This window comes from Wyeomyia smithii, chromosome 2 (assembly GCF_029784165.1).
Source record: "Wyeomyia smithii strain HCP4-BCI-WySm-NY-G18 chromosome 2, ASM2978416v1, whole genome shotgun sequence".
Classification (NCBI taxonomy): Eukaryota; Metazoa; Arthropoda; class Insecta; order Diptera; family Culicidae; genus Wyeomyia; species Wyeomyia smithii.
This window is the reverse complement of record NC_073695.1, coordinates 246682318-246706203: the sequence shown is the minus strand read 5'-3', so window position 1 is coordinate 246706203 and position 23886 is coordinate 246682318. Positions and strand designations below refer to the sequence as shown.

The following is a 23886-nucleotide window of genomic DNA, read 5'->3' as shown; positions in this document are numbered from 1 at the left end:
CTCAATTTAATATGTTTGCAGGAAACTACGGAAGTGCCCGTAACTGACCCTGAACTACAACAACAACAGCCACAACCCGAAGCACAACAGTCACCGCCAGTTGATATCGCATCAGATACCATCACCACTACTGCTAATGTGAATGAGTGACTTTTCCATTAAGCCCCCGCAAACTCATAAAATCTTCCAGTCGAGTAACTAGAATGTCCGAAGCACTCGCTATCATTTGACATGGTATTACCTTCGTAATTTTCAGTAACGGTCAAACTGTCCTAGTTAATGGAAGGAAACTTTTTTTGAGGTACAACTTACAGACAAGACAACAAAACATTAGAAATCCTATTAGAGCAGATGGAAATGAATGGCCTTAAACTGACAACAGCAAAGAGCATAAACTGCACCAAGTATGTACGGTTAAACATGATTTTGTATACTCGAATACGTATTGTTTAAAGCAAGCATACATGAACACTACTTAGTCAAAAACACAAACTGTATAAACTAGCTTGAGCGATTGGATAGAGGAGATAAGCTATTGGCTCAGTTCCCGCTTTAAGCCAAGTGTAGAAAAGAGATAATCAAAAGATCATAAGCAATTTTTACTGATGGGAAACACACAATACTGGAAGCAAACCACTGAAGGCATCCTAGCCAGCAGTCTCAGCGATATGATAATGTTGAGTTTATTTATTCTCTGTCCTTTTATATATCATTGTTGTTTTTGTTCTATTTTATTTAACATTCTATATCATATATTAGTGATTTCTGAAACCCATTTTTTTGCATTGTGAATGTACGTATCGAAACAATGATCAAATAAAGGAGCTGCTCAGGTTTCCTAATCCTATCCGCTTATTTAGCAGACGACATCTCGAACCTGCAATAAACGTTGGAGTATGTTTCGCACTCTAAAAAAAACTGTTTCCACAAAAACAAGCGCAATTCTCCCTTGAATCTTGCTATGTGTACAATATGTTTTTTGGTTTCATTTTGCCGAAGATAATAAAGGGCCGAATAAAAAGATATATTTCCCAAACCTGTTGTATTTGCGAATGTGTAACAATTTAGCGGAAAGCATAACAAATTTAGGTGTTCTTGTGTTGCCTAAGTAAAAACTATATATATATATTTTTATGCAATACCTACTAAGAGCGACAAAGAGGAATTAGTGAACAATCATCAGCGCATTCAGCAGGATGAAATTGTAACGCCCTAAGCAAATATCGTTTATTCTGAATCATGCCTCTGGAAAGCAAGAACGCCGCAAAAATAGAACAACTTTTATTTATTGTATATTTCTTTAACTAAGTTTATAATCATTATAAATAATAATAATAATATATATCTACTAGACGATGGCGGTAGAAGTGAAGCTTGCAGAATCAATTTAAAACTCACACAGATCATTATAGTAAGGTAGCAAGTTGTAAATAAATTGAAATTTGCATACATTTTACCCAACAACAACAAAAAAAGCTTTCAAAATTATAAACTCACGACTATATCTACTCCGACGGCATGCTATCAGTAATTATATACTCAACATACAAAATAGAAATCGCAAATGCAGTGGTAAATTGGTTACTAGTCTTTCGAATAAAATAACATACACATTGAATTTCAATTTAATCAAATAATCTGTAGTTAACTGTTTTGTGATATAGACGTTTTCTATACAAAAACACATACATACATACATACTCATACTCAATACCGGTCAGTCGGCGAGAGGGTCTGGGTTGTCTCGACGTACATCCGACTAAAACACTTCTCAATTTTCATTCTTTTGAAAAACAGTCCCTCTTCACCCTTTCGATTCCATATTCAGTTTGAAAACTGCCCTTTCCATTCGGACAACCCAGCGGGGCATTACGAATCATAAATGCGAACTGCGGACGGGAATCCGCCAATTTCCAAGCAAAGTGTCTTAAACATTTTTTTTCGTAAGATCAGTGTATTGTAGGGTAGTGCCGATAATCGTACACCAGTTTTGACAACTGGAAATTGCCTTGCAAGGAAACAAAAACTTTTGACTTTTTAAGTGTAAGTTTTTGATGCATTTTTTATTGATACGTCAGCTAGATCGAACGTTGGTTGGCACTTACGACTTTTTTTTATTAGAACACCCCTAACCAGCTCTCATATTTGCTCGAATTGACGGATAGTTGAATTAACAGTTGAAAAATTATTTACCGATTGATAGGGTTGTGAATTTATTCCGGCAAAACTAAAAGAACAAATCTTATCCAGTACTTCTGTTTTATCTTCTTCTGCTCGAATACTAGAAAAACTAAAAAAAAAGATATAATTTTCAACGTAAATTATACGAGACTAGCTGACACCGAATCACTATTGATTCCGATAATGTTTTGTGTACACTGATCAACAAAACTACTATTTAGTGAGATTAGAAAAATTGGCCTTAATTCGATCCGTGTCGATCATGCTCTGATTTACATATCGAGACATCCTTTTGATGATAACATATATGATTTATCGTAATTTTTGATTCCTAACATTTTTCGTATTGATCGATTTGAAACGTAGAAAACAAACATTAAATCAAATAGTCACAGATTTGTATAGAGTAAAACAACCATCAGTATAATAAAAAATAGCAGCGATTTGTACTCATGCTTGCCATTGAAAAAAAAAGAATGTATTTTAACTGAAATTATAACGTTCGAAATGAGCAGAGATTTTGCGGTTTTGGATGTGTTAACTTTTACTATGCATTTGACTTTAAAACCTACGTGTAACACATAGACTATGGCGAACACTGGTAACTGTTTTGTTTTTCTGCACATACTCGAAACGACATGTTCCACATAAAGGTCCCAATTCGTAAGTTTATGTAAATATGAGCCATATGAGTAAATAACCTGAGTTTGTAGCCAAACATTCAAAAATTGTATCATCATTGCAACCTCTACTACAACTACACTATACTGTATCTGTAAGACAAATAAAAAGCAAGCAAGTATCCGCACAGTTCACTCTCAAACACATTCACACACCCAAGCGAGGTATGAAACGTGAGGTGAATCTGTTAGAAACATGTACGTTGGTCAGAAATAAAAATTAAAAAACAAATTGAAGAAAAAAAATACTAGGAAAAACCTTGAAATAGTGAAAAATGAATATTAAAAAAAAGTATTATAGATGAAGCATGTCAATTTCCTGCTCTGTAATGGAATTTGTTTTTCTATTTAGACAAAGACCAACGTTTGATAGTTGTCTACCCCTACTAGTGGGAACATAATTTGATTACATACCTTTAATCAAAGCACAAGAGAATTGCAAGTTGCAGGACGACAACATAGAATTCGATTATCGGGTAAAATTTCGTGGTTCACATCTTCTGCACGCATAGCGCCCCGCTATTTGCATTTTCAACACACCTTAGTACATGTGGCTTTAAATGGTCGACGCATGTTTTTTATACGTTTTCATTGTGCAATTTGTTCGTAAAACGCTCGTGTAAAAGTTAGGTGGTAACATAAAGTGACCGGCGACGCTACATTTATACTTAAAAAAAACAACCTTTAACCAAGTCCACACAAGCGGAGTTTTGTTGGTCGATTGACCCTCTCATAGAACATGGCCTGACAGTCGGACAAGACAAATGTCGTTTAATTTTTCGTTCCTTATATAGCATGGAAGTTGGGTGTTTCACAAACGAGTTCTTGTATAAACAAGAGAAAAATGTTTCATACAAATGAAGGCAAACAATAAATACAAAAAGAATTAAAAAAATCAGAAAATAAACAAAAACGATTTAAGAAGCAAACCGTTGTTAATCTGGGGACGTCTGCGTTGATTTCTGCTATTTTTTATGTATTATAATTCTTTTAAAGTTAGTTATGGCGCTGTTTCAGAAGCATGTCCGATTCTCCCTTATTGCATCCCCTTATTGAAATATCAAAATTGTGGAATAATCTACCTACCTACGTTTTGTCTGATTGTATGTAGGTAAGCGTAAACTGTGTAAACAGAGTTCAACTCTGACTATTTTGTTCGTGAGGAAACAGATCGAAGTAAGCGTCGCGTAAGGGTAGATATGAAAAAGGTTTACAGTCAATATGATGCGAAAAAGGCGGTATTCTATAAATGCTTATGGCAGAAAGAAAAAAAGATTATCAGATTCAACTCACACGGCACAAAGAATAAAGTGCAACATTACGTGATCGTGCCTGTCTTCAGGTATAACGGATTATATTTGACAAAATAACATCAACCACCCGAGAGGCTGGCAGAAAACCATTATTTGAATGCAAAGTGAATTGTCCACAGCAAAACGCCTAGGATGCTCCTTCGATGGCAACCTCGGTGACACCTTGTACGAAGAAAGCGCCTTCCGCAACGTATCGCTTAAGCTCGGCCTGCGTTTGCTGATCGAAGACGGTCGACTCAGCCAGTTGTCGAATTATTTCATACTTTTCCAGTATAACATCTTTGTCGACTTCCTGTTTTCGATCTAGAATGTACTCAACGAAGCCGCCCGTGTTCAGCATGTAAAGCTGACCCCATCGGTGGCTCACGATAGCCTTCAAAAGCGCAAGTGCTGAACGCCTCATGTCAGGAAACGGATTGCGGATATAATCCATCACGAGATTGAGATTTTCTTGTTCCGTCAAGTAATCATACCAGGTTTGTGTTATTGTGCTGTAAAGAAAACCAGTTAATTATTGTTCTACTTAGGCAGATGTATCAAAATCTCACGTTATTTGGTTATCGATGACAGTCGTGTCGACGGAGAACAGGGATTGAAGACAACTCAAAAGTCGAAGCTTTAATTCGTTTGGTAGATTTCGAATGATGGTGTGAAAATGTTTTAATGTTTTCTTCAGAAGAGCACCGTGCTTGTAATGAATTTGACGCTTTCCTTCACTTGGATGGGCGATGTAACCTGGAATATGTTAAACCGTTACTTGATATACTAGCTAAAAATTGCTCTCGAAACTTACCCAAAGTATCATAAGCAACTGGTAAAACCGAGAAATCTTCAGACAACAGACAATCGAACAACAAACTGATAATCTTAGGATACCCATCGTAAATTTTTGCCGGATGAATCGCTGCAATACTTCCGTAGCATCTCATCAACCCTGGAATCAGTATCGCTGCCAGGGGGTCTTCATCCAGTTGATTAGTTTTACGCATCAAGTTGTCGAACACGCCATTATTCTCCAGATAAGCCATTCCGTGATCGCTCAGAGCCAATTCGGACAGCACCTGCAGTACGTTCAACTGTAAGAGAATATCTTCTCCTTCCAGTTCTTGCACTGATTTGTGCAACACTTTTTCCATCGAGTCCAATAACGCAGGTGACTGGCTACCAACTTTGACGGCCACCTCATAAAGACGGCAACGTACGATATCTTTTTTTGTCAATACGTCTTCCAAATTTTTCTGAATACTTCGCAGATGAACAAACCGCGGAAGCAGCAGAACGAGCAAATCAATAGACGGTGTTCCGACGCTAGTATCGTCCGATGTGAGACACTTGATAACCAATAAAATCACGGATTCATTTGCGAATGAGTCCGGCTGCGCCAGTAGCAGTCGGTGTAGCTCACGCAAACCAAACACTTGAACTTTAGGGTTGGCATGACTCAACGATTTTTCGATCACGTTCTTAACCTCGGCTGGCTCATCAATGGACAGGTTACTCATGCAGATGGACAAAATGTCAGTAACCAACAGAGTCTGCTCACTGGACGGAAAATTATTTAGTGAGTTTTGTTAGAATGCATTTGAATTTTATTACCTGTTTGCGTTTTCGAAACATTCCAACAGCTCCGGTGACTTGAGAAAGTTCTGCGACAACTCCGAGTTATTGGCAGTGATCAGTGTGCTTTTAATCTCTGTCAATGCGATGTTTCGTGTTTGCTCAAGCTGTAAATTTGCTAGCAATTCTCGGCACTGATTCTCATCCATTGTGAATTATTAAAAAAGCTCAGATGGGGGCTTGTTTATCGGATCAGAAGCAAAATAGAATAAAGCACGCAACGATACCTGTATTGCGAAAGAATGAGTAAGCGGTAAATCAAAACAAAAACATTCTGCTGTAAGTGTTGCCAGAACACAACACGTTCGTAAAAGGTTATTCATATAATTAGTAAATTTTTTACAGTTTTTACACAACATAGGCGGCATAGACCATTTTACGAGACGTTTCTGAGCTGAAATCATTAAAGAAATTTTGACAGAAAGCTCGGAACCGCTGACATAATGCACGCAAAAGCAACATCAGCAGGACCCGTGACACCTGTCAGTTCGTAAAATGGTATATTCCATGGTGACGTCACAAAAAAAGAAAAAGAATGAGATTTGACAGTGGTCGCGGTTTGTTTACGTGGACTTGTAAAATTTTATACTCGAGTGAAAATGCAGAATTGTGTTGTTCAAAATTGCTTTACTGCCTGGTAGTAACGAATTCGAATAGGCGGAGAGTTGTCTGATTTTTTTCGTACTCGTATCACATCGTGCCACTCGATGGCAAGCTCATCGGCCAGAAAAAGAACGATTCTTTTGAAGTATTGCTTAGTAGGCAATAATGCCGCTGGTGTCGCTATAAGCAAGCGTGCACATTCATTATCAAAGACAAAAACCGTCAGTAATGCCACTGGTTTTGATTTGAGTGAGCGTGCAAACCCATTAGCAAACACAAAGACCTTTTTACGAAAATAAGTTAGTAGGCAGAGGGGATTCACTGCTGTCAAATTTCATATATGTGTGCGTTATCGCAGATCAGCTCTGGTCCATGACGTTTGTTGGTCCGTGACGTTTGTAACTATGAACGATAATGAGGAAAAAATCACTACACAACACATTCATAAAAGTTTTCCGAGGTTTCTCGAGTTTTGATAAAAAAAAACGTTCCAATTCTATAATATTTCAAATCGATCAATTTCATAACCAAAAAGAACAAAAACCAAAACAAACACCATTTTGCCGAATATGCTGGTTACACGATGTTTGACAGATAGATCCCCCCTGTTAGTAGGCAATGCATTTGACTTTAAAACCTACGTGTAACACATAGACTATGGCGAACACTGGTAACTGTTTTGTTTTTCTGCACATACTCGAAACGACATGTTCCACATAAAGGTCCCAATTCGTAAGTTTATGTAAATATGAGCCATATGAGTAAATAACCTGAGTTTGTAGCCAAACATTCAAAAATTGTATCATCATTGCAACCTCTACTACAACTACACTATACTGTATCTGTAAGATAAATAAAAAGCAAGCAAGTATCCGCACAGTTCACTCTCAAACACATTCACACACCCAAGCGAGGTATGAAACGTGAGGTGAATCTGATAGAAACATGTACGTTGGTCAGAAATAAAAATTAAAAAACAAATTGAAGAAAAAAAAAAATTCTAGGAAAAACCTTGAAATAGTGAAAAATGAATATTAAAAAAAAGTATTATAGATGAAGCATGTCAATTTCCTGCTCTGTAATGGAATTTGTTTTTCTATTTAGACAAAGACCAACGTTTGATAGTTGTCTACCCCTACTAGTAAAAACATAATTTGATTACATACCGTTAATCAAAGCACAAGAGAATTGCAAGTTGCAGGACGACAACATAGAATTCGATTATCGGGTAAAATTTCGTGGTTCACATCTTCTGCACGCATAGCGCCACGCTATTTGCATTTTCAACACACCTTAGTACATGTGGCTTTAAATGGTCGACGCATGTTTTTTATACGTTTTCATTGTGCAATTTCTTCGTAAAACGCTCGTGTAAAAGTTAAGTGGTAACATAAAGTGACCGGCGACGCTACATTTATACTTAAAAAAAACAACCTTTAACCAAGTCCACACAAGCGGAGTTTTGTTGGTCGATTGACCCTCTCATAGAACATGGCCTGACAGTCGGACAAGACAAATGTCGTTTAATTTTTCGTTCCTTATATAGCATGGAAGTTGGGTGTTTCACAAACGAGTTCTTGTTTAAACAAGAGAAAAATGTTTCATACAAATGAAGGCAAACAATAAATACAAAAAGAATTAAAAAAATCAGAAAATAAACAAAAACGATTTAAGAAGCAAACCGTTGTTAATCTGGGGACGTCTGCGTTGATTTCTGCTATTTTTTATGTATTATAATTCTTTTAAAATTAGTTATGGCGCTGTTTCAGAAGCATGTCCGATTCTCCCTTATTGCATCCCCTTATTGAAATATCAAAATTGTGGAATAATCTACCTACCTACGTTTTGTCTGATTGTATGTAGGTAAGCGTAAACTGTGTAAACAGAGTTCAACTCTGACTTTTTTGTTCGTGAGGAAACAGATCGAAGTAAGCGTCGCGTAAGGGTAGATATGAAAAAGGTTTACTGTCAATATGATGCGAAAAAGGCGGTATTCTATAAATGCTTATGGCAGAGAGAAAAAAAGATTATCAGATTCAACTCACACGGCACAAAGAATAAAGTGCAACATTACGTGATCGTGCCTGTCTTCAGGTATAACGGATTATATTTGACAAAATAACATCAACCACCCGAGAGGCTGGCAGAAAACCATTATTTGAATGCAAAGTGAATTGTCCACAGCAAAACGCCTAGGATGCTCCTTCGATGGCAACCTCGGTGACACCTTGTACGAAGAAAGCGCCTTCCGCAACGTATCGCTTAAGCTCGGCCTGCGTTTGCTGATCGAAGACGGTCGACTCAGCCAGTTGTCGAATTATTTCATACTTTTCCAGTATAACATCTTTGTCGACTTCCTGTTTTCGATCTAGAATGTACTCAACGAAGCCGCCCGTGTTCAGCATGTAAAGCTGACCCCATCGGTGGCTCACGATAGCCTTCAAAAGCGCAAGTGCTGAACGCCTCATGTCAGGAAACGGATTGCGGATATAATCCATCACGAGATTGAGATTTTCTTGTTCCGTCAAGTAATCATACCAGGTTTGTGTTATTGTGCTGTAAAGAAAACCAGTTAATTATTGTTCTACTTAGGCAGATGTATCAAAATCTCACGTTATTTGGTTATCGATGACAGTCGTGTCGACGGAGAACAGGGATTGAAGACAACTCAAAAGTCGAAGCTTTAATTCGTTTGGTAGATTTCGAATGATGGTGTGAAAATGTTTTAATGTTTTCTTCAGAAGAGCACCGTGCTTGTAATGAATTTGACGCTTTCCTTCACTTGGATGGGCGATGTAACCTGGAATATGTTAAACCGTTACTTGATATACTAGCTAAAAATTGCTCTCGAAACTTACCCAAAGTATCATAAGCAACTGGTAAAACCGAGAAATCTTCAGACAACAGACAATCGAACAACAAACTGATAATCTTAGGATACCCATCGTAAATTTTTGCCGGATGAATCGCTGCAATACTTCCGTAGCATCTCATCAACCCTGGAATCAGTATCGCTGCCAGGGGGTCTTCATCCAGTTGATTAGTTTTACGCATCAAGTTGTCGAACACGCCATTATTCTCCAGATAAGCCATTCCGTGATCGCTCAGAGCCAATTCGGACAGCACCTGCAGTACGTTCAACTGTAAGAGAATATCTTCTCCTTCCAGTTCTTGCACAGATTTGTGCAACACTTTCTCCATCGAGTCCAATAACGCAGGTGACTGGCTACCAACTTTGACAGCCACCTCATAAAGACGGCAACGTACGATATCTTTTTTTGTCAATACGTCTTCCAAATTTTTCTGAATACTTCGCAGATGAACAAACCGCGGAAGCAGCAGAACGAGCAAATCAATAGACGGTGTTCCGACGCTAGTTTCGTCCGATGTGAGACACTTGATAACCAATAAAATCACGGATTCATTAGCGAATGAGTCCGGCTGCGCCAGTAGCAGTCGGTGTAGCTCACGCAAACCAAACACTTGAACTTTAGGGTTGGCATGACTCAACGATTTTTCGATCACGTTCTTAACCTCGGCTGGCTCATCAATGGACAGGTTACTCATGCAGATGGACAAAATGTCAGTAACCAACAGAGTCTGCTCACTGGACGAAAAATTATTTAGTGAGTTTTGTTAGAATGCATTTGAATTTTATTACCTGTTTGCGTTTTCGAAACATTCCAACAGCTCCGGTGACTTGAGAAAGTTCTGCGACAACTCCGAGTTATTGGCAGTGATCAGTGTGCTTTTAATCTCTGTCAATGCGGTGTTTCGTGTTTGCTCAAGCTGTAAATTTGCTAGCAATTCTCGGCACTGATTCTCATCCATTGTGAATTATTGAAAAAGCTCAGATGGGGGCTTGTTTATCGGATCAGAAGCAAAATAGAATAAAGCACGCAACGATACCTGTATTGCGAAAGAATGAGTAAGCGGTAAATCAAAACAAAAACATTCTGCTGTAAGTGTTGCCAGAACACAACACGTTTGTAAAAGGTTATTCATATAATTAGTAAATTTTTTACAGTTTTTACACAACATAGGCGGCATAGACCATTTTACGAGACGTTTCTGAGCTGAAATCATGAAAGAAATTTTGACAGAAAGCTCGGAACCGCTGACATAATGCACGCAAAAGCAACATCAGCAGGACCCGTGACACCTGTCAGTTCGTAAAATGGTATATTCCATGGTGACGTCACAAAAAAAGAAAAAGAATGAGATTTGACAGTGGTCGCGGTTTGTTTACGTGGACTTGTAAAATTTTATACTCGAGTGAAAATGCAGAATTGTGTTGTTCAAAATTGCTTTACTGCCTGGTAGTAACGAATTCGAATAGGCGGAGAGTTGTCTGATTTTTTTCGTACTTGTATCACATCGTGCCACTCGATGGCAAGCTCATCGGCCAGAAAAAGAACGATTCTTTTGAAGTATTGCTTAGTAGGCAATAATGCCGCTGGTGTCGCTATAAGCAAGCGTGCACATTCATTATCAAAGACAAAAACCGTCAGTAATGCCACTGGTTTTGATTTGAGTGAGCGTGCAAACCCATTAGCAAACACAAAGACCTTTTTACGAAAATAAGTTAGTAGGCAATAGGCTCGCATGGTGGCGCATGAGTGTAACGAAGGAACGAATAAGGACGAAGATTGTTCAGGATTTTTCTTCGAAGAGTCCCGTCTGTTTGTCTGTGCTCGTATCATTCATTTTCACTCCTCACTGTATGCAATTCCATTAGAACAGTCCAAAATTTTCTTCATCATAGTTTGAACATTGCTCATATTGCTTATTGGAACGATTTTTGACAGTTCGATTGAAGCTTTTAGAGAATGTTGGCCAAACTTTTACTTGGGCCTTTAGCTGTACATCCTAAGGCGGTCGCCAAAATACCGGTTCATTATATGCAAACCTCTCTGCTTTTGTCAGCTTTGGAATTTATGAAGAATAGATCATTTTACGAGACGTTTCTGAACTTAATTCATGAATGAAATTTCGACAGAAATATGAAAAAAAGACTTCAAACTGCGTGTACGTCGTGAAAAAAAAACTTTAAAATGAATAATATTTGACGCATTTTCGTAAAAAGCGGAACAACTTTTAGAGTACCCAAAATTTAATAACAAGGCATCCTTAGTGGCCGTTCCTAAACCACGTGGTCATAAAGAGGGGGACGGGGGGGTTTGTCAAAAGACCACGAAAGACCACGCACGGGGGTGGGGGGGTTAACGAAATGACCACGTCTTTTTTCCTGACTTATAATTTATTGTTGCCACCAAGTCAAGAGCAAAAGCTTTTGCATTTTAGAAATATGGAATGTATTGAAAGTTTAATAATCCAAAGGTAAAAAATTTAAGCAAACTTTTGGCACTTGCATGAAAAGACTACGTGGTCAAGGCGAAAAGGGGGGGGGGGGGGTTGGCCACAAGACCACGAAAGACCACGGGGGGTACGGGGGGTATAAAAAGTGATCAAAATATGACCACGTGGTTTAGGAATTGCCCCTTAAACTGAATGATTGTTTCTCAGAATTTGCGTAAGATATTACTCATTTTTGGGTACAGCTCAGTTTCAGTTCTATCCTCAGTATCCTCCGCCAAGACCAATGAAGGACACTTAATAATCATTATTAATAATGTCTATATGTATATTAAAATTTGTCAATAATTATATCCGGAATACTTCGTGATAACGGCGAATCTAACAAACTGTAAACAAAATGAGATTATACCGAAAACGTATGAAGTGAACTACTATCTACCTTAAAACTTCGAGAAAATAATGTATCTCTTTTATAACTATTGAAAAGTTCGATGTTTGTTAAGGGCGAAAACTACTTTATATCAAAATGAAATAGAACGAAGAATAAGCCCTTTTTGCTGTTTACGTTAGTGAAAGGCGAAACTTGACTTCATCTTGATGAATGGGCGAAATCAAAGTTGTCAACAAAATAAACATCAGAAGCAAAGGGCGTACACCGATACAATAACGTAAACACGGCGTATAGACCTTCCTATCTGCGCTAGTCTTAGTGGTCGATTTCACTAATACAAGTTTAATTTTGGATTCAAATAATCTACACGCTGGTAGTAACAAAAAATTTCCTCCTGCCCCGAGCTTTTATTCAAGTTGTAAGCCGATTTTTAGTTTTATTTCATCTGGTTTTCCACTAAAACAAAATTTGTTAGAACAGGTAACACTAATGAACTAGGATTCATAAGTGCAATATTTTTCGAAATTGAATATCAGCTGATTTTTGGTTTGAAAAATCGATTTTATTAGGATACAGACTAAGCCTGTATTGGTGAGATCTGGCGTAGAAAGCTCTATAGTAAAAGGCGATACTGTCGAGCAGATGAAAACAAGGCGCATAGTAAAGGGCGATACTGTCGAGCAAATCAAAATAAGGCGCATAGTAAAGGGCGATACTGTCGAGCAGTTTAGAATAAGGCGCAAAGTATAGGGCGATACTGTCGAGCAGATCGAAAAAGGCGCATAGTAAAGGGCGAAACAATCAATTCTTGAATATATCATGTAAAGCGACTGAAATTCAAGTTTTAGGTTTACCATGTACAAAGCTAGAGCAATTTTGCTTTTATTAGAATATTTGGATGACAAACATATTGTTCAATATTAATTAGGTTTTGAATTAGTGATTGAAAACTTTGTTTGCCTTTTTTGAGTTTTGTTGCCATTGTAAGATTCGCCCTAATCACGAAGTAGTCCGGATATATCTTACGTCAATATTCAAAATTTGGATTTTTTTTTTGATACCGAAGTTTAATTAATGAATTCATGTAAATTAGTGTTATTATTTTCTTGACCAAAAAACCGCATTTTTACAAAAAAAAATAATGTCTGGTAATAAAAATTAACAATTATGATGTATTCTGTGGTGTACACAATAAAAAAAAAGTTACAATAGGCCATTTCACGAGACGTTTCTGAAAGCTTGGAACCGCTCACATAACGCACGTAAAAGCAACATCAATATCATCAGGATCCGTGACACATGTCAGTTCGTAAAATGGTCTATCTGAAATTCATCAGAATCACATCCACATTGGGTAAAGTTACATGGAAAGAACCCATAAAAAGGGTGAAAGTTGCTCAAAATCAAAGTGGATCTCTACTCATTTTCTGACGTCTTTGAACATCGTTCTAAACTGAGTCAGAGTTGCTCAGTTCATGAGTTATTATTTATGAGCGTGTAAGCAGAACTGTCAAAAGGGTGGGTTATTATTTATTATGAACTTGCATTATAGCGTCCGCCATTATGGCGCATAAAAAGCTATGGGATCATTCAAATAATACATAACGCGCTCAGGGGTAGAGGGGGGGGTATTCAGCGAAGCGTTACATTGCGTGTGGCAAACATGTAAAATAACGTTACGTGGGGGTGAGTGGGTATTGAAAATTGCCAAATTCCGCGTTATGTAATATTTGAATGGTTCCTATGAATACAAAAAAAAAGACACCTGTCAGGGGGTTGATTCTAGTGACGTCGTCAGTAAACTGAACTGATGACAGATCATAACAAAATAACAATATTTCTATGGCTTTTTCTCAAAACAACTAAAAAGTTGTGATGCCGCTGCAGCGACGCGACCATAAGCTAAACTTTTTCAATTAGAAAAACAAAAGAAGCTAGAAGATAAACATCAAGAACACAGTTCAATGGCAAATAACATACAAAATGAAGCGGTTTGTCGGGTTTGCTTGTCTACTAATGACAGTAAATTTCGTTTGTTGTACAAAGAATCCTTGATTTGCGGAAAGAAGAGAAACTTCGCTGATTTGCTAATGGAATGTATTCCAACCCTGCAGGAATACTTGGTAAGTATTTACTGATTGTCCTAAGCTTGATTGTCTAAAAAAAGGAATGATTCAATGTTTACATTTTTTTAGATCGAAAATCGAGACAACTTACCAAAAACAATTTGTAGTAAATGTTGTTTAACATTAAAACATTTTGTTCGGTTTCGTAGAAAATGTCTCGAGGCGAATCATCGATTACAGACGGATTTCAAAACTTCCTTGGAAATAATATCGAAACTCAAAAAAGACATTCCGTTGAACGATAGTTTAATCGAGATGCAGACAGAAACTGATAACTCCGCAATAAAGCAGCATGAACAAATTTCAACTAACGAAATTATAGAAGCACCAAAATCGAGTTCCGCAGAGCCCACTGAGAGCTTGAATACTAACTTTCAATGCCAGTATTGTCATAAAATTCTTAGTACCAACAAATCATACCGATGTCACCTGCAGCTACATTCACAGGAATCGAGTTTTCTCTGTAATTGCTGTGGCGAGCGGTTTAAAACCAAAATGGCTTATACGGGTCACATGAACACGCACAATCCGGAAAAATACCGATGCGACACTTGTGGTAAAAGTTACCGACAGGCAGCATCCCTTCGTAATCACCAGCTTAATCATAGTCAGGAGAAACCGTTTAATTGCTCGATCTGCGGCCACTCGACAACGCAGAAAAGCGGTCTCAAAAAGCACATGCTTATCCACTCGGACACGAAGTCGTTTGTGTGCGATCTATGCGGAGAGCACTTCCGCTTTTCGAGCAACCTCATTATGCATAAACGGCGAAAGCATTCGCGGGAGAAGAATTACACTTGTGCCATCTGTCCAAAGGGATTCGTTTCCAAGGAGGAACTGACCAATCACAGCATGTGTCACACGGACGAGCGTCCGTTCGCGTGCGACCTCTGCGGGAAAAACTTCAACCGAAAGAGTTCGCTTAAATTTCATCGGAAGCATAAGCATCTCATTATGGCAACAATTGCGTGCCACGTTTGCGGCCGAGGGTTTTCGCAAAAAGTTTCACTCCAGAATCATCTTCGAACGCATATACTGACAGATTAGAAATAAGCGTACGATCCATATCGATCATTTCTGATTTTTCCGCATGGTTGCACTGCTTTTTGGTTTTGATAAAGATGTCATTGTTTCATCATTTAAGATGATTTAAGTATTCTTTTAATACATATTATTTTATTTATTAGTGCCATTTTCTTTTATGATAATGATGACATCTGTATTAAAACCGAACAACTGACCAGAGTTTAAGCGAAAACGGAAAATATAAATGCGTGAAACTAAATAAAAATTTCATCTTTATCAGTACAAAAACTACCTAATCAGTACATCGCTGCTGACTTAGAAGGCCATGACTATTGCAACCGAACATAAAGCAAATACTAGTTACAGGAGTCTCGAATTCTGGCTTCTTCTGGATATTGTAGTCACCTCACAGAAACACCCGAGAACTCTGAGTAGTGTTCACAGGTTCGAATGTCAAGACAAAAGATTTCGTACATGTTGATGGGCTCCATTACGGAAGTCATTCCATTATCGACTTATTAAATTTCAGGTGATATATTTTTGCTTTACATTTATAAAGTCGCTTACTACAACTAGCACATTTCGTGAGGTCGATTCATAATATACATATAATGTATGCTTGACTAACACTATTACCACTAATTTTTCAATCCAAATCTGGTTTATCTTATAATTTGAATGTGTTCCACAGATTCTTATATTCTAAATGCCTATCGGAGCAACTTCTGGTTATTTGAAAAAAGAAAAACCTGATATTAAGCCACCCTTTTGCATTATAGGAATTTTTGACTCGATAGAAGTCAAATAATTGGTTTTGTTTGTTTTGAGTGGTTCAACGGTTTGCTACAAAATTTAACGCAAATTTCTCATCATAATCACCAAAACTAAATGCGTTCTGCGAAATCATCAAAAACTATACGCAATTTAGTCAATATGCCAGTGTTAAGTTTAGTGCAACGCTACTGTTTCATTTTCAAAGTAGCATGAAAATTAGTTAAATTTTCATATAAAAATGTCACCAAAACCTATCCATAGTGGGATGATTTAGGAGGTAAAATTAAATCCGAAAAACATAACCGTTCGTTGTCAACTTTGCTCTGGAAAATCAAGCATTATCTGTTTAGTTTTCTACGTACGTTCAACCTTAATGATCGCTAAACTATCTAGAAACATTTCCTTCTCATCCTTCGGTTGCCGTTCAAGCAGTTTTCGGGGTTCTGGATTTTTCCTTGCGTGTTGATGCTGCGTTGCCACGGGTAGCGCGGGTTTTATTTGTTGTTGCTGCTGTGATAGCATCTGGCGATGGGTTTTTACCAAATGCTCATCATATTTCTCTTTTTCACTGAAAATTTGCGGACAGAAAGAGCACTGGAATATTTCAATTTTCTTCGTTACGGTAGGTTCCGTGCTAATCGTTAAACTGCGATGACTTCTCAGATGGAACGAGAGCGATTTCAACTCCAAGAATTTGGCAGAGCAAATCTTACATTTGTACATAATAGAACCATGCCCTCCAGGGCGGACGTTCTGCGCGGAATGTGTTAGTTCGTGCTTCTGCAGCGTACCGCGGTAGCCGAAGCGCATACGACACACTTTGCACTCGAACGGTTTTAGCTCACTGTGACTTTTCTTCAGATGGGTTTGCAGCAGGCAGTTGTACATGAAGGTCTTCTGGCACAAGTGACACTTGGGCATCGCCGGTGGCACGGCAGGATTTTTAGACGTACCGTTCTCCGTCTGAGTTTGGGCTAGCAGTTCGTTTGGATCGATATCGACAACCATTGGTTCCTCGTCCGGGGTTATTTTTGAACCTTCGGCCATCAATTCGTCGTCTTTTTCGAATCCCGCTGCATCCGCTGCTGTGGGTGAAGAATTGTAAAATATTAATATTGACTAAGACCAATTCCACAGTGATAATTTCTTTAGATAGTGTATTAATTTTACAAACACAAGCACCAAATTATTCTTTCGAAAATAATGAGGAATTTCACGTTAATATACACGTTTTCGTCAACCTCTCAAATTTTAGTGAAAGCTTGTGAATGTGGTGAAATTAGTAAATCAAGCTGTTCCCAAGGGAACAGCAACATTTTGGTCAAGTTAAGTTTGTTTCTTGTTTTTCCCGTTTTCTATTTATGAAAAATCGTTTCTCGACGCTTATACCATTTGCAAAAGTATCAAATATAATTTTTGAATGTAAAAATTTTGTCTAAATCGCAATCAACTCTTGGGTGAATTGGCGCGAAACCCCCCAATATCAATTTTAAATCATGCATTAATTCGACTACCACAAGTACTACGTGTTTGCTCTCAACTAATACAAAATCCTTTACTCACATTCATCTAAATTGTCAACAACGCCGGGCACGATATTCAGCTGCAACTCGTTGTGCAGTTTTTTCTGATGCTTCAGCAGTAAATCGCGCTCCTCAAATTCCTGCTCGCAGACCATACACACGAACGCAACATCTACATCGCTCTTTTTCTTCGCCGTGCCGCTGTTAATGTTGTTATTATTGTTAACATTACTTGAACTGCCTTCTACGCCAGCATTTGCAACGTTACTTTCGTTGCTTTCGCCACCTTCTGTAGCGGTGTTTTCCACGGACGAGTCTTTTCTCGATTTCATTTCTTGCTTAATCAGCATCTCCAGTTCTTTGCGCTGTTCCTTCTCCTTTTCCATTGCCAAAAGTTCGTGCATTTTCATGTGGGTATTGAGGACGCTCTCCCTGGCAAATGCCTCCGAGCAAATAATACATTTGTAATCATTTCTCTCCTTATTTTCGTTAACCAGAGTTTCAGGGTGGAAGCGTCGGACATGCATTGTATGAGCGCGCTTTCCAGGCAACTTTTCCTCGCAATGTTCGCACTTCCATTCTTCTTGACCAGCTTCCGACTCATCAGCTTCGCCTTCTGGTTTTTCCAGATGCACTTTCTTGTGCTGATTAAGTTGAGCTCGAGTTGCAAATCGGTACAAACAAGTGTCACACTTAAAAGGTCTATTGTACACAACATGCACATTCTTATGGCGTTTGAAGCGAACTACCGAATTGAACGTTTTAGAACAAATCTTGCAGGTATAGATGGTATCTCCGGAGGATTCATCTGGAGGCGCTTCTTCAATATTAAGCACTCCTACGCCGTGCGTTATAGCCTTGTGTCTAATTAACCGGAGCTCCGTCGTTAGCGTAAAATGGCACACGTCGCATTTGAAGGGTTTTGTCGGATCATGTTTATGTAAAATATGGCTCCGAGCGGAACTCCTATATGGAAACTCCTGATTACAGATTCCGCAACTATGATTACCTTTTTCATTTAATTTATAGTGCTCTTCGAACAAAGATTCATTGGGATCCACGGCAGGCACCATTTCCTCCAGCAGATCTGTCGACTGATCCATCATCATCTGAGTACTTTCTGCATCCGGATAATAGTGACTGTCCTGCATGAACGATTCCAAACCAAGAGAAACTTCGGGGTTGACCTCCGCATCATCATGATCCGGAACTTCTTGTTTAATATTGACTTGGTCATTCTCTGTATTAGATTCCTATCAATTAAATCAAATGGTTACTGTTGCAGGCATCTAGCAAGTTTTATGCAACGATCTTACCTGCTGTTGATGCGGCTGTTGTTGTTTTTTCAACATCTCTGCGGCAACCCCGCGCATTTTATCGTCGCTCCGCAAGCACGTCTCATACAACTCGAAAGCGGAAAGTAAACGCCACTTGCAGCCACGGCAAATCCGTTCCGGCATTCCTCTTAGCATTTCTCGGTGCCGAAGCGGGACACATATCGTCACCAGGATGCCATACAAACTTCTCTCTTCGTACTCACCGATGGTGCTGAAAATCGACTCCATTCCCCTGGAAAGGTTATCTTCACCGATGGAGCCGCCATTGACAAGGCAAATGCGACAAATATTAGGTCCACTGCCCGCTATCACATTCATCCCGGGAGCATTCGCCGATGAACGTGTTTCCATATTAAAGCACGGTTAATGGTGTTGTTTCAGGAGAATGAGCAATTTTTCCACAATTCAGCATGAATTTACGCGGAACAAGCCTTGGTTTTTAAAGCAATACATACACGAAAAGCCAATCGAAGTCGACTTGAAGCAATCGCACCATGCACGACTTTTTGACAGGATAGTGTAAAAATTACCCGTATCAGATTTGCAGCTAAATTCTGGCATACAAATGGTAACACTGCATTTGCAGTGCCTCTGGTGGCTGTAGTCAACATTACAGACGGTGTTTTCAACAGCGCACAGTGAGATCGGTGAGATCAAAAACTTCAAGTGAACTGTCAAACCGAGGCTTCAAGTGTGGGAAATAATTTAATCTCTTGCGTGCTACTTTTCGTATAGAACAAGTGTTGCAATCAGTATAAATTGAAATACGTACAATTGAGTTGTTTAGCTACTCACGGATTTCTGATTTTTATATACCAGGTAAAAGAGTGTAATTTTCTGAGCAGAACGTCATTTTTCAAAATTTTATATCATTATCCTTCCATTTTTAAATGAAGAATAAAAATCTCTCTAAATCGCTACAATTTCAAGCAGTTTTAAATCGCGATTTAAAAATTGAATGACGACAAAAAATTTTTGTAAATTACGTAATGGTCAGAAAATGCAGCTCTTTCAGATTACATAAAAAACTCATATAGCTAAACAACCTAATTATGGTTTCAACGAAAAATCGCAGACAGACATCCAAGCTGAGTTTCAAACTTGTGTACTTTACACAATGGTTTAGTACTAGCAATTCGTAACCAGAGAACGCTAATGACGCCAGTTTCGTATACACCAGCGAAAAAAAAACTATTGTAGCAATAAGGTCACCATGTAGCGCTAATATATAAGAGATTTATATAACGAAATTCTCTTTGAAAATTTACACGAAATTTTCGATCAATGTTGTTCTTGCTTGAACGTATGTCTGTAGAAAAATATTATCATCATGCTAGATATCATACACACTTAAAATTCATTGCCGGGTCTCGGTAATTTATTGCCGAGAACGGCACCACTGAGTGCTCGGTTAAAAAAATAATGACAGCTGTCACATTTTACCCTAAATCTCGGTTCACCGAACTGAAATTTCGGCACACAATATCCGAAATCCGAGATTTCAGTTAGTTTGAATCGAGATTTACGAAAAAATGTGACAGCTGTCATCTTTTGCTTAACCGAGCACTCAGTGGTGCCGTTCTCGGCAATAAGTTACCGAGACCCGGCAAACATTTTTAAGTGTGTAAGCATGATGACTGATGAGTAGAACAGGTTGTAACGGTATGATCAAAAAGTAGGCGCGGGGGAGGTAGCGTTTTTTTTTACTTCGGAGGGTCGGAGACGAAGTATCACTATGCAACGGGAAGAAATTTTTCCTTGTTTATTTAAGTTTCCTTGCTCATTATAACAAAAATGGCTCGATTTTCAGTGTTTGAACTTGTGAGGCGATTTTGAAATGCGCAAATATTGATAGCAAGGTATGTAGCATTGTCATATTTAACATGTAAATGCATTCAAACAATATATTTAACGATGTGAAAATTTTTTTTTCAGTCGCTGTTATCAACAAACTTTTTCGCAATCAAACTGGTTTCTAATATGACCGATTCAGCTTTTAATATACTGTTACACCATGTCTCTAAAGACATCGTGATCATAAGTGATACATTGAAAACTGAAAAATTCACAAGAATTCAAAATCAAATCTTAATCTAGTGAGAACTTGAGCAATCGTAAATGGATTATTGCACTGCTCTGTTTATTTTAAAAGAGGATAGTAAACCAAACGAAACTGGTAGGCATATGGGATTTTTGCTGGGCATCTGCTGCAGGGCTGTATTTAGAATAAACGACTGTCAAACGTGATGGTTTAGATAGGGCTGCCATCCCCTTGCCGCGCTTTTAGCGTAGTGTTGAATCTCATGTCGAGTTTTTTTTCATGGCATAATGCTGGATGCTATGATGAAAAATTCATTATATTTTACCCATCTTTTGGCAACTTTGCTTACGTCAATTTCGAGTCTCTTATATTTATCCATCAAAACAAAAATAAATCATTTTGCCATTCGCCAACTTTATTGCCAAATCAGTTTTTAACAAAAAAAAAATACCTTCCAACGAACGAATCACCACTGTATCTAATGGAGGTCAGGTAACTCAACTACAGTAACGAAGGAAACTCGTAACATCATGACGTAACATATCAACTTTTCTGAACAATGGACATTTTGTTTTTCAAAACTTTTCGTATGAATTAGTGGATCAAAATAAAAAATGCACTGTTTGTAGCAGTTATGCAACTATGAATTTTAATTTTTTTCGTTACTGCGATTGATAACACTGATAAACACACGTTAACACTGGAAAGATAATCTTATTCTGGCGTTGAAATGATGCTTGAATCTTAACTCATTTTAAATGCAAGATTTTGTTCATCATTTAATAATGAGTAATCATCACGGTGCTAACATATCAATACATAACAAATACCAGGATTCAGTTTTTTCGAAAATTAGAACGGATTCGCACTATTTGAAAAAGGAGAGGACAATGTTACTTAAAGTTAGGAGTCAAATTGACGCAGACTATTTTTTAATTTTTTTTTAAAACAAAACGCGCTAAATTCGTCGCAGAAATCGTCGCCATACATCGCATTTTGTTTTAAAAGAAACAGATAACTTTTTCAGAGTCGCACTTCTGCACTTACTAGGGGTACTAAAATTCATAGTAATGGTTAAAAAACTATAATCCTTCTAGGGCAACTTGTTTGAGCGTTGGGGCCACTTGCTTTTTTTGCTTTTATCTTTACTTACTTTACTTTACTTACTTTTATGGCGATAGATCGTTGATATCCTATGCCGAATCCAGAATACGTCTCCACTTTTTGCTTTTATCAACCAGTGTAATTATTTGAACTTCAGCAGGCATCCAGTTGCGTTTAGTGTTCGCCTTCATCGTTAGGCTCCGGTCATGCCGAGTGCGGCGCGGCGTTAACTGCGTCTTTTCTCACGATGAGGAATAATATTAAGAGATTAGCCCAAAACTGAACGCGGTCTAATCCAAACACCGCGCTTGAATCAAAGGCTGCGTTGAGTTGCCAGATGTATGCTGTTTTCATTTGCATCAACCTTCATTGTTAAAGTAACGGGAAAATCTTGAAGGAAACACTGCTGGAGACAGTGGAGACTAAAGGCCCAAATACACACACGGCGCAATGACACCTTCTCCATAGAAAATAGAGGGCGTGATCGCTATCCCGCCTTCCATTTTGTATGGAGAAGGCGTCATTACGCCGTGTGTGTATTTGGGCCTTAAAAAGGATTACTAATCACCAGAGGACAATCTATCGGATCATATACTCACTTTTAAGCATTATGTTATTTAAGCATTATGTTATTTAAGCATTATGATATCAATTTATATTAGATTAATCTGTAAACCTGGCACCCCTGCTGCTGCTTTCAGTGTGCTGCCAGAATCGAAGTTTGTTTTGATCAGGCCTTAGACGCGCCTATGCTTTTGCACTGGGTTGTATGTGACTTTTTCGTGGCTCCATTTCCATTTCGAACCCACCGTGGTTCCAATATTCTGCTTGTTATTTTGGGTCATATAAAAATGGCGTCTTTTCATAGGCCTGGTTTTGATTTTGGAAAGGGTTGCCAAAGCAGGTAGATTTAATTTTGGCTGTTGCTTACAGTGTCCCGAAGAAAATAAAATCGACTCGGCAACCAAGAAGGGCATTTGGTTTCAGAGTTGCGGTTTATAGCGCGGCGAACAAGTTTCAGTGAAACTCATAATATCAGCAATGAAAATTCACGCGCGTCAAAACAGATCCCGAACTGTATCGCCGCAGTTCGCGCCGCGCCGCATTCGGCATGACAAAGGCCTTACACTTTTGCCTGAGGCTTGTATCAGTGCGAATTCAGTAACTTATCATGAAATTTTATATTTATATTCTATAATAGCGCCCCGAAAAAAATAACATATAAAAAACCATAAAAGTTGCTGTGATAGTTACATAGTTATACTATAATTTAACCATGTTTTTCATTGTAAATATATCAATTTTACATTAACAACGTACAGAACAATAAAAAACATTGTTTTTGCCATTTTTACCATGAAAAAAGGGTGTTGTTATGTATCTTAACAGCATTTTTTCAGGAATTTTTCCCATACATTCAGAAGTCACTGACAATGTTTTTCATGGTAAAATTATTGTCGGGGGGAGTTCAACAACAAAAAACGTTGTTAAAACATGGTAATGACAGTAACCGTTTGCAAGCTTACAGTAAAGATATCATGTCTTTTATGGTTACAATAAAAATCATTGTCAATTTACTGTTCTCACTGCAAAATATATCGTAAATTGTAGAGCAACATGTCAAAAGGGTCTATCTACTTTCATCGATTTTCTTGATTGACTTTTCATTTGTTTAATAGTTCAGCTAAAGTAACTATTCTTAACGTGGTTTTTATTTAAAAAGCTAGATAAGATTCTCCGCTATCAAATGGTGTGAAGGACATATCATGAAACGTGTTTAATAAACCGTGGCGGTTGAAAGAAACCGATCGATCAAAAAAATCGATCAAAGCAGAGAGATTTTTTTGACAT

At 38.1% G+C, this 23886-nt stretch overlaps 5 protein-coding genes and 1 long non-coding RNA gene across 10 annotated transcripts in view; 3 read left to right on the top strand and 3 right to left on the bottom strand.

Annotated features, from left to right (window-relative positions):
• Positions 1 to 3860, top strand: part of LOC129722502 (rho guanine nucleotide exchange factor 11) — a 114466-nt gene extending 110606 nt beyond the window's left edge. For all 4 annotated transcript variants that reach the window (XM_055675967.1, XM_055675966.1, XM_055675968.1 and 1 more), the window contains one exon: positions 22 to 3860. In XM_055675967.1, the coding sequence (XP_055531942.1) occupies positions 22 to 150 (129 nt within the window). In that variant the 3' untranslated portion in view covers positions 151 to 3860. The remainder of the gene's footprint in view (positions 1 to 21) is intronic.
• A 319-nt stretch (positions 3861 to 4179) lies between these two features.
• Positions 4180 to 6072, bottom strand: LOC129722508 (26S proteasome non-ATPase regulatory subunit 5-like). Its single transcript, XM_055675975.1, has 4 exons — positions 5771 to 6072; positions 4968 to 5716; positions 4723 to 4909; positions 4180 to 4665 (listed from the first exon to the last, which is right to left on the bottom strand). The coding sequence occupies exons 1-4, from the start codon at positions 5938 to 5940 to the stop codon at positions 4302 to 4304; spliced, it is 1470 nt and encodes a 489-aa protein (XP_055531950.1). The 5' UTR covers positions 5941 to 6072; the 3' UTR covers positions 4180 to 4301.
• Positions 5631 to 8145, top strand: LOC129722512 (uncharacterized). Its single transcript, XR_008727609.1, has 2 exons — positions 5631 to 6070; positions 6137 to 8145. It is a non-coding gene; the product is annotated as an uncharacterized LOC129722512 (long non-coding RNA).
• A 319-nt stretch (positions 8146 to 8464) lies between these two features.
• LOC129722507 (26S proteasome non-ATPase regulatory subunit 5-like) lies at positions 8465 to 10335 on the bottom strand. Its single transcript, XM_055675974.1, has 4 exons — positions 10056 to 10335; positions 9253 to 10001; positions 9008 to 9194; positions 8465 to 8950 (listed from the first exon to the last, which is right to left on the bottom strand). Exons 1-4 carry the CDS (start codon positions 10223 to 10225, stop codon positions 8587 to 8589), a joined length of 1470 nt encoding a protein of 489 aa, XP_055531949.1. The 5' UTR covers positions 10226 to 10335; the 3' UTR covers positions 8465 to 8586.
• A 3572-nt stretch (positions 10336 to 13907) lies between these two features.
• Positions 13908 to 15771, top strand: LOC129724334 (gastrula zinc finger protein XlCGF17.1-like). The gene is made up of 2 exons (XM_055679098.1): positions 13908 to 14227; positions 14300 to 15771. Exons 1-2 carry the CDS (start codon positions 14069 to 14071, stop codon positions 15275 to 15277), a joined length of 1137 nt encoding a protein of 378 aa, XP_055535073.1. The 5' UTR covers positions 13908 to 14068; the 3' UTR covers positions 15278 to 15771.
• LOC129724333 (zinc finger protein 808-like) lies at positions 15387 to 19392 on the bottom strand. Of its 2 annotated transcripts, none has more exons than XM_055679096.1 (3): positions 18870 to 19392; positions 17594 to 18806; positions 15387 to 17115 (listed from the first exon to the last, which is right to left on the bottom strand). In XM_055679096.1, exons 1-3 carry the CDS (start codon positions 19239 to 19241, stop codon positions 16385 to 16387), a joined length of 2316 nt encoding a protein of 771 aa, XP_055535071.1. In that variant the 5' UTR covers positions 19242 to 19392; the 3' UTR covers positions 15387 to 16384. The 2 variants fall into 2 exon arrangements, with proteins under 2 accessions (XP_055535071.1, XP_055535072.1); XM_055679097.1 differs by having other exon boundaries at positions 15387 to 17112.
• Between the last annotated feature and the right edge of the window lie 4494 nt (positions 19393 to 23886).

What these genes read in the sequence shown, in the direction of transcription:
- LOC129722508 (XM_055675975.1), bottom strand. Translation starts at nt 5,940, where the DNA reads ATGGATGAGAATCAGTGCCGAGAATTGCTAGCAAATTTACAGCTTGAG. An exon ending in AGTTGCTTATGATACTTTGG is followed by an intron (nt 4,910 to 4,967) that starts GTAAGTTTCGAG and finishes AACATATTCCAG; the next exon opens with GTTACATCGCCCATCCAAGT. An exon ending in GTCATCGATAACCAAATAAC is followed by an intron (nt 4,666 to 4,722) that starts GTGAGATTTTGA and finishes TTTTCTTTACAG; the next exon opens with CACAATAACACAAACCTGGT.
- LOC129722507 (XM_055675974.1), bottom strand. Translation starts at nt 10,225, where the DNA reads ATGGATGAGAATCAGTGCCGAGAATTGCTAGCAAATTTACAGCTTGAG. An exon ending in TGTTTCGAAAACGCAAACAG is followed by an intron (nt 10,002 to 10,055) that starts GTAATAAAATTC and finishes TTTTTCGTCCAG; the next exon opens with TGAGCAGACTCTGTTGGTTA. An exon ending in GTCATCGATAACCAAATAAC is followed by an intron (nt 8,951 to 9,007) that starts GTGAGATTTTGA and finishes TTTTCTTTACAG; the next exon opens with CACAATAACACAAACCTGGT.
- LOC129724334 (XM_055679098.1), top strand. Translation starts at nt 14,069, where the DNA reads ATGGCAAATAACATACAAAATGAAGCGGTTTGTCGGGTTTGCTTGTCT. An exon ending in CAACCCTGCAGGAATACTTG is followed by an intron (nt 14,228 to 14,299) that starts GTAAGTATTTAC and finishes ACATTTTTTTAG; the next exon opens with ATCGAAAATCGAGACAACTT.
- LOC129724333 (XM_055679096.1), bottom strand. Translation starts at nt 19,241, where the DNA reads ATGGAAACACGTTCATCGGCGAATGCTCCCGGGATGAATGTGATAGCG. An exon ending in AACAGCCGCATCAACAGCAG is followed by an intron (nt 18,807 to 18,869) that starts GTAAGATCGTTG and finishes TTTAATTGATAG; the next exon opens with GAATCTAATACAGAGAATGA. An exon ending in TGTTGACAATTTAGATGAAT is followed by an intron (nt 17,116 to 17,593) that starts GTGAGTAAAGGA and finishes CTTCACCCACAG; the next exon opens with CAGCGGATGCAGCGGGATTC.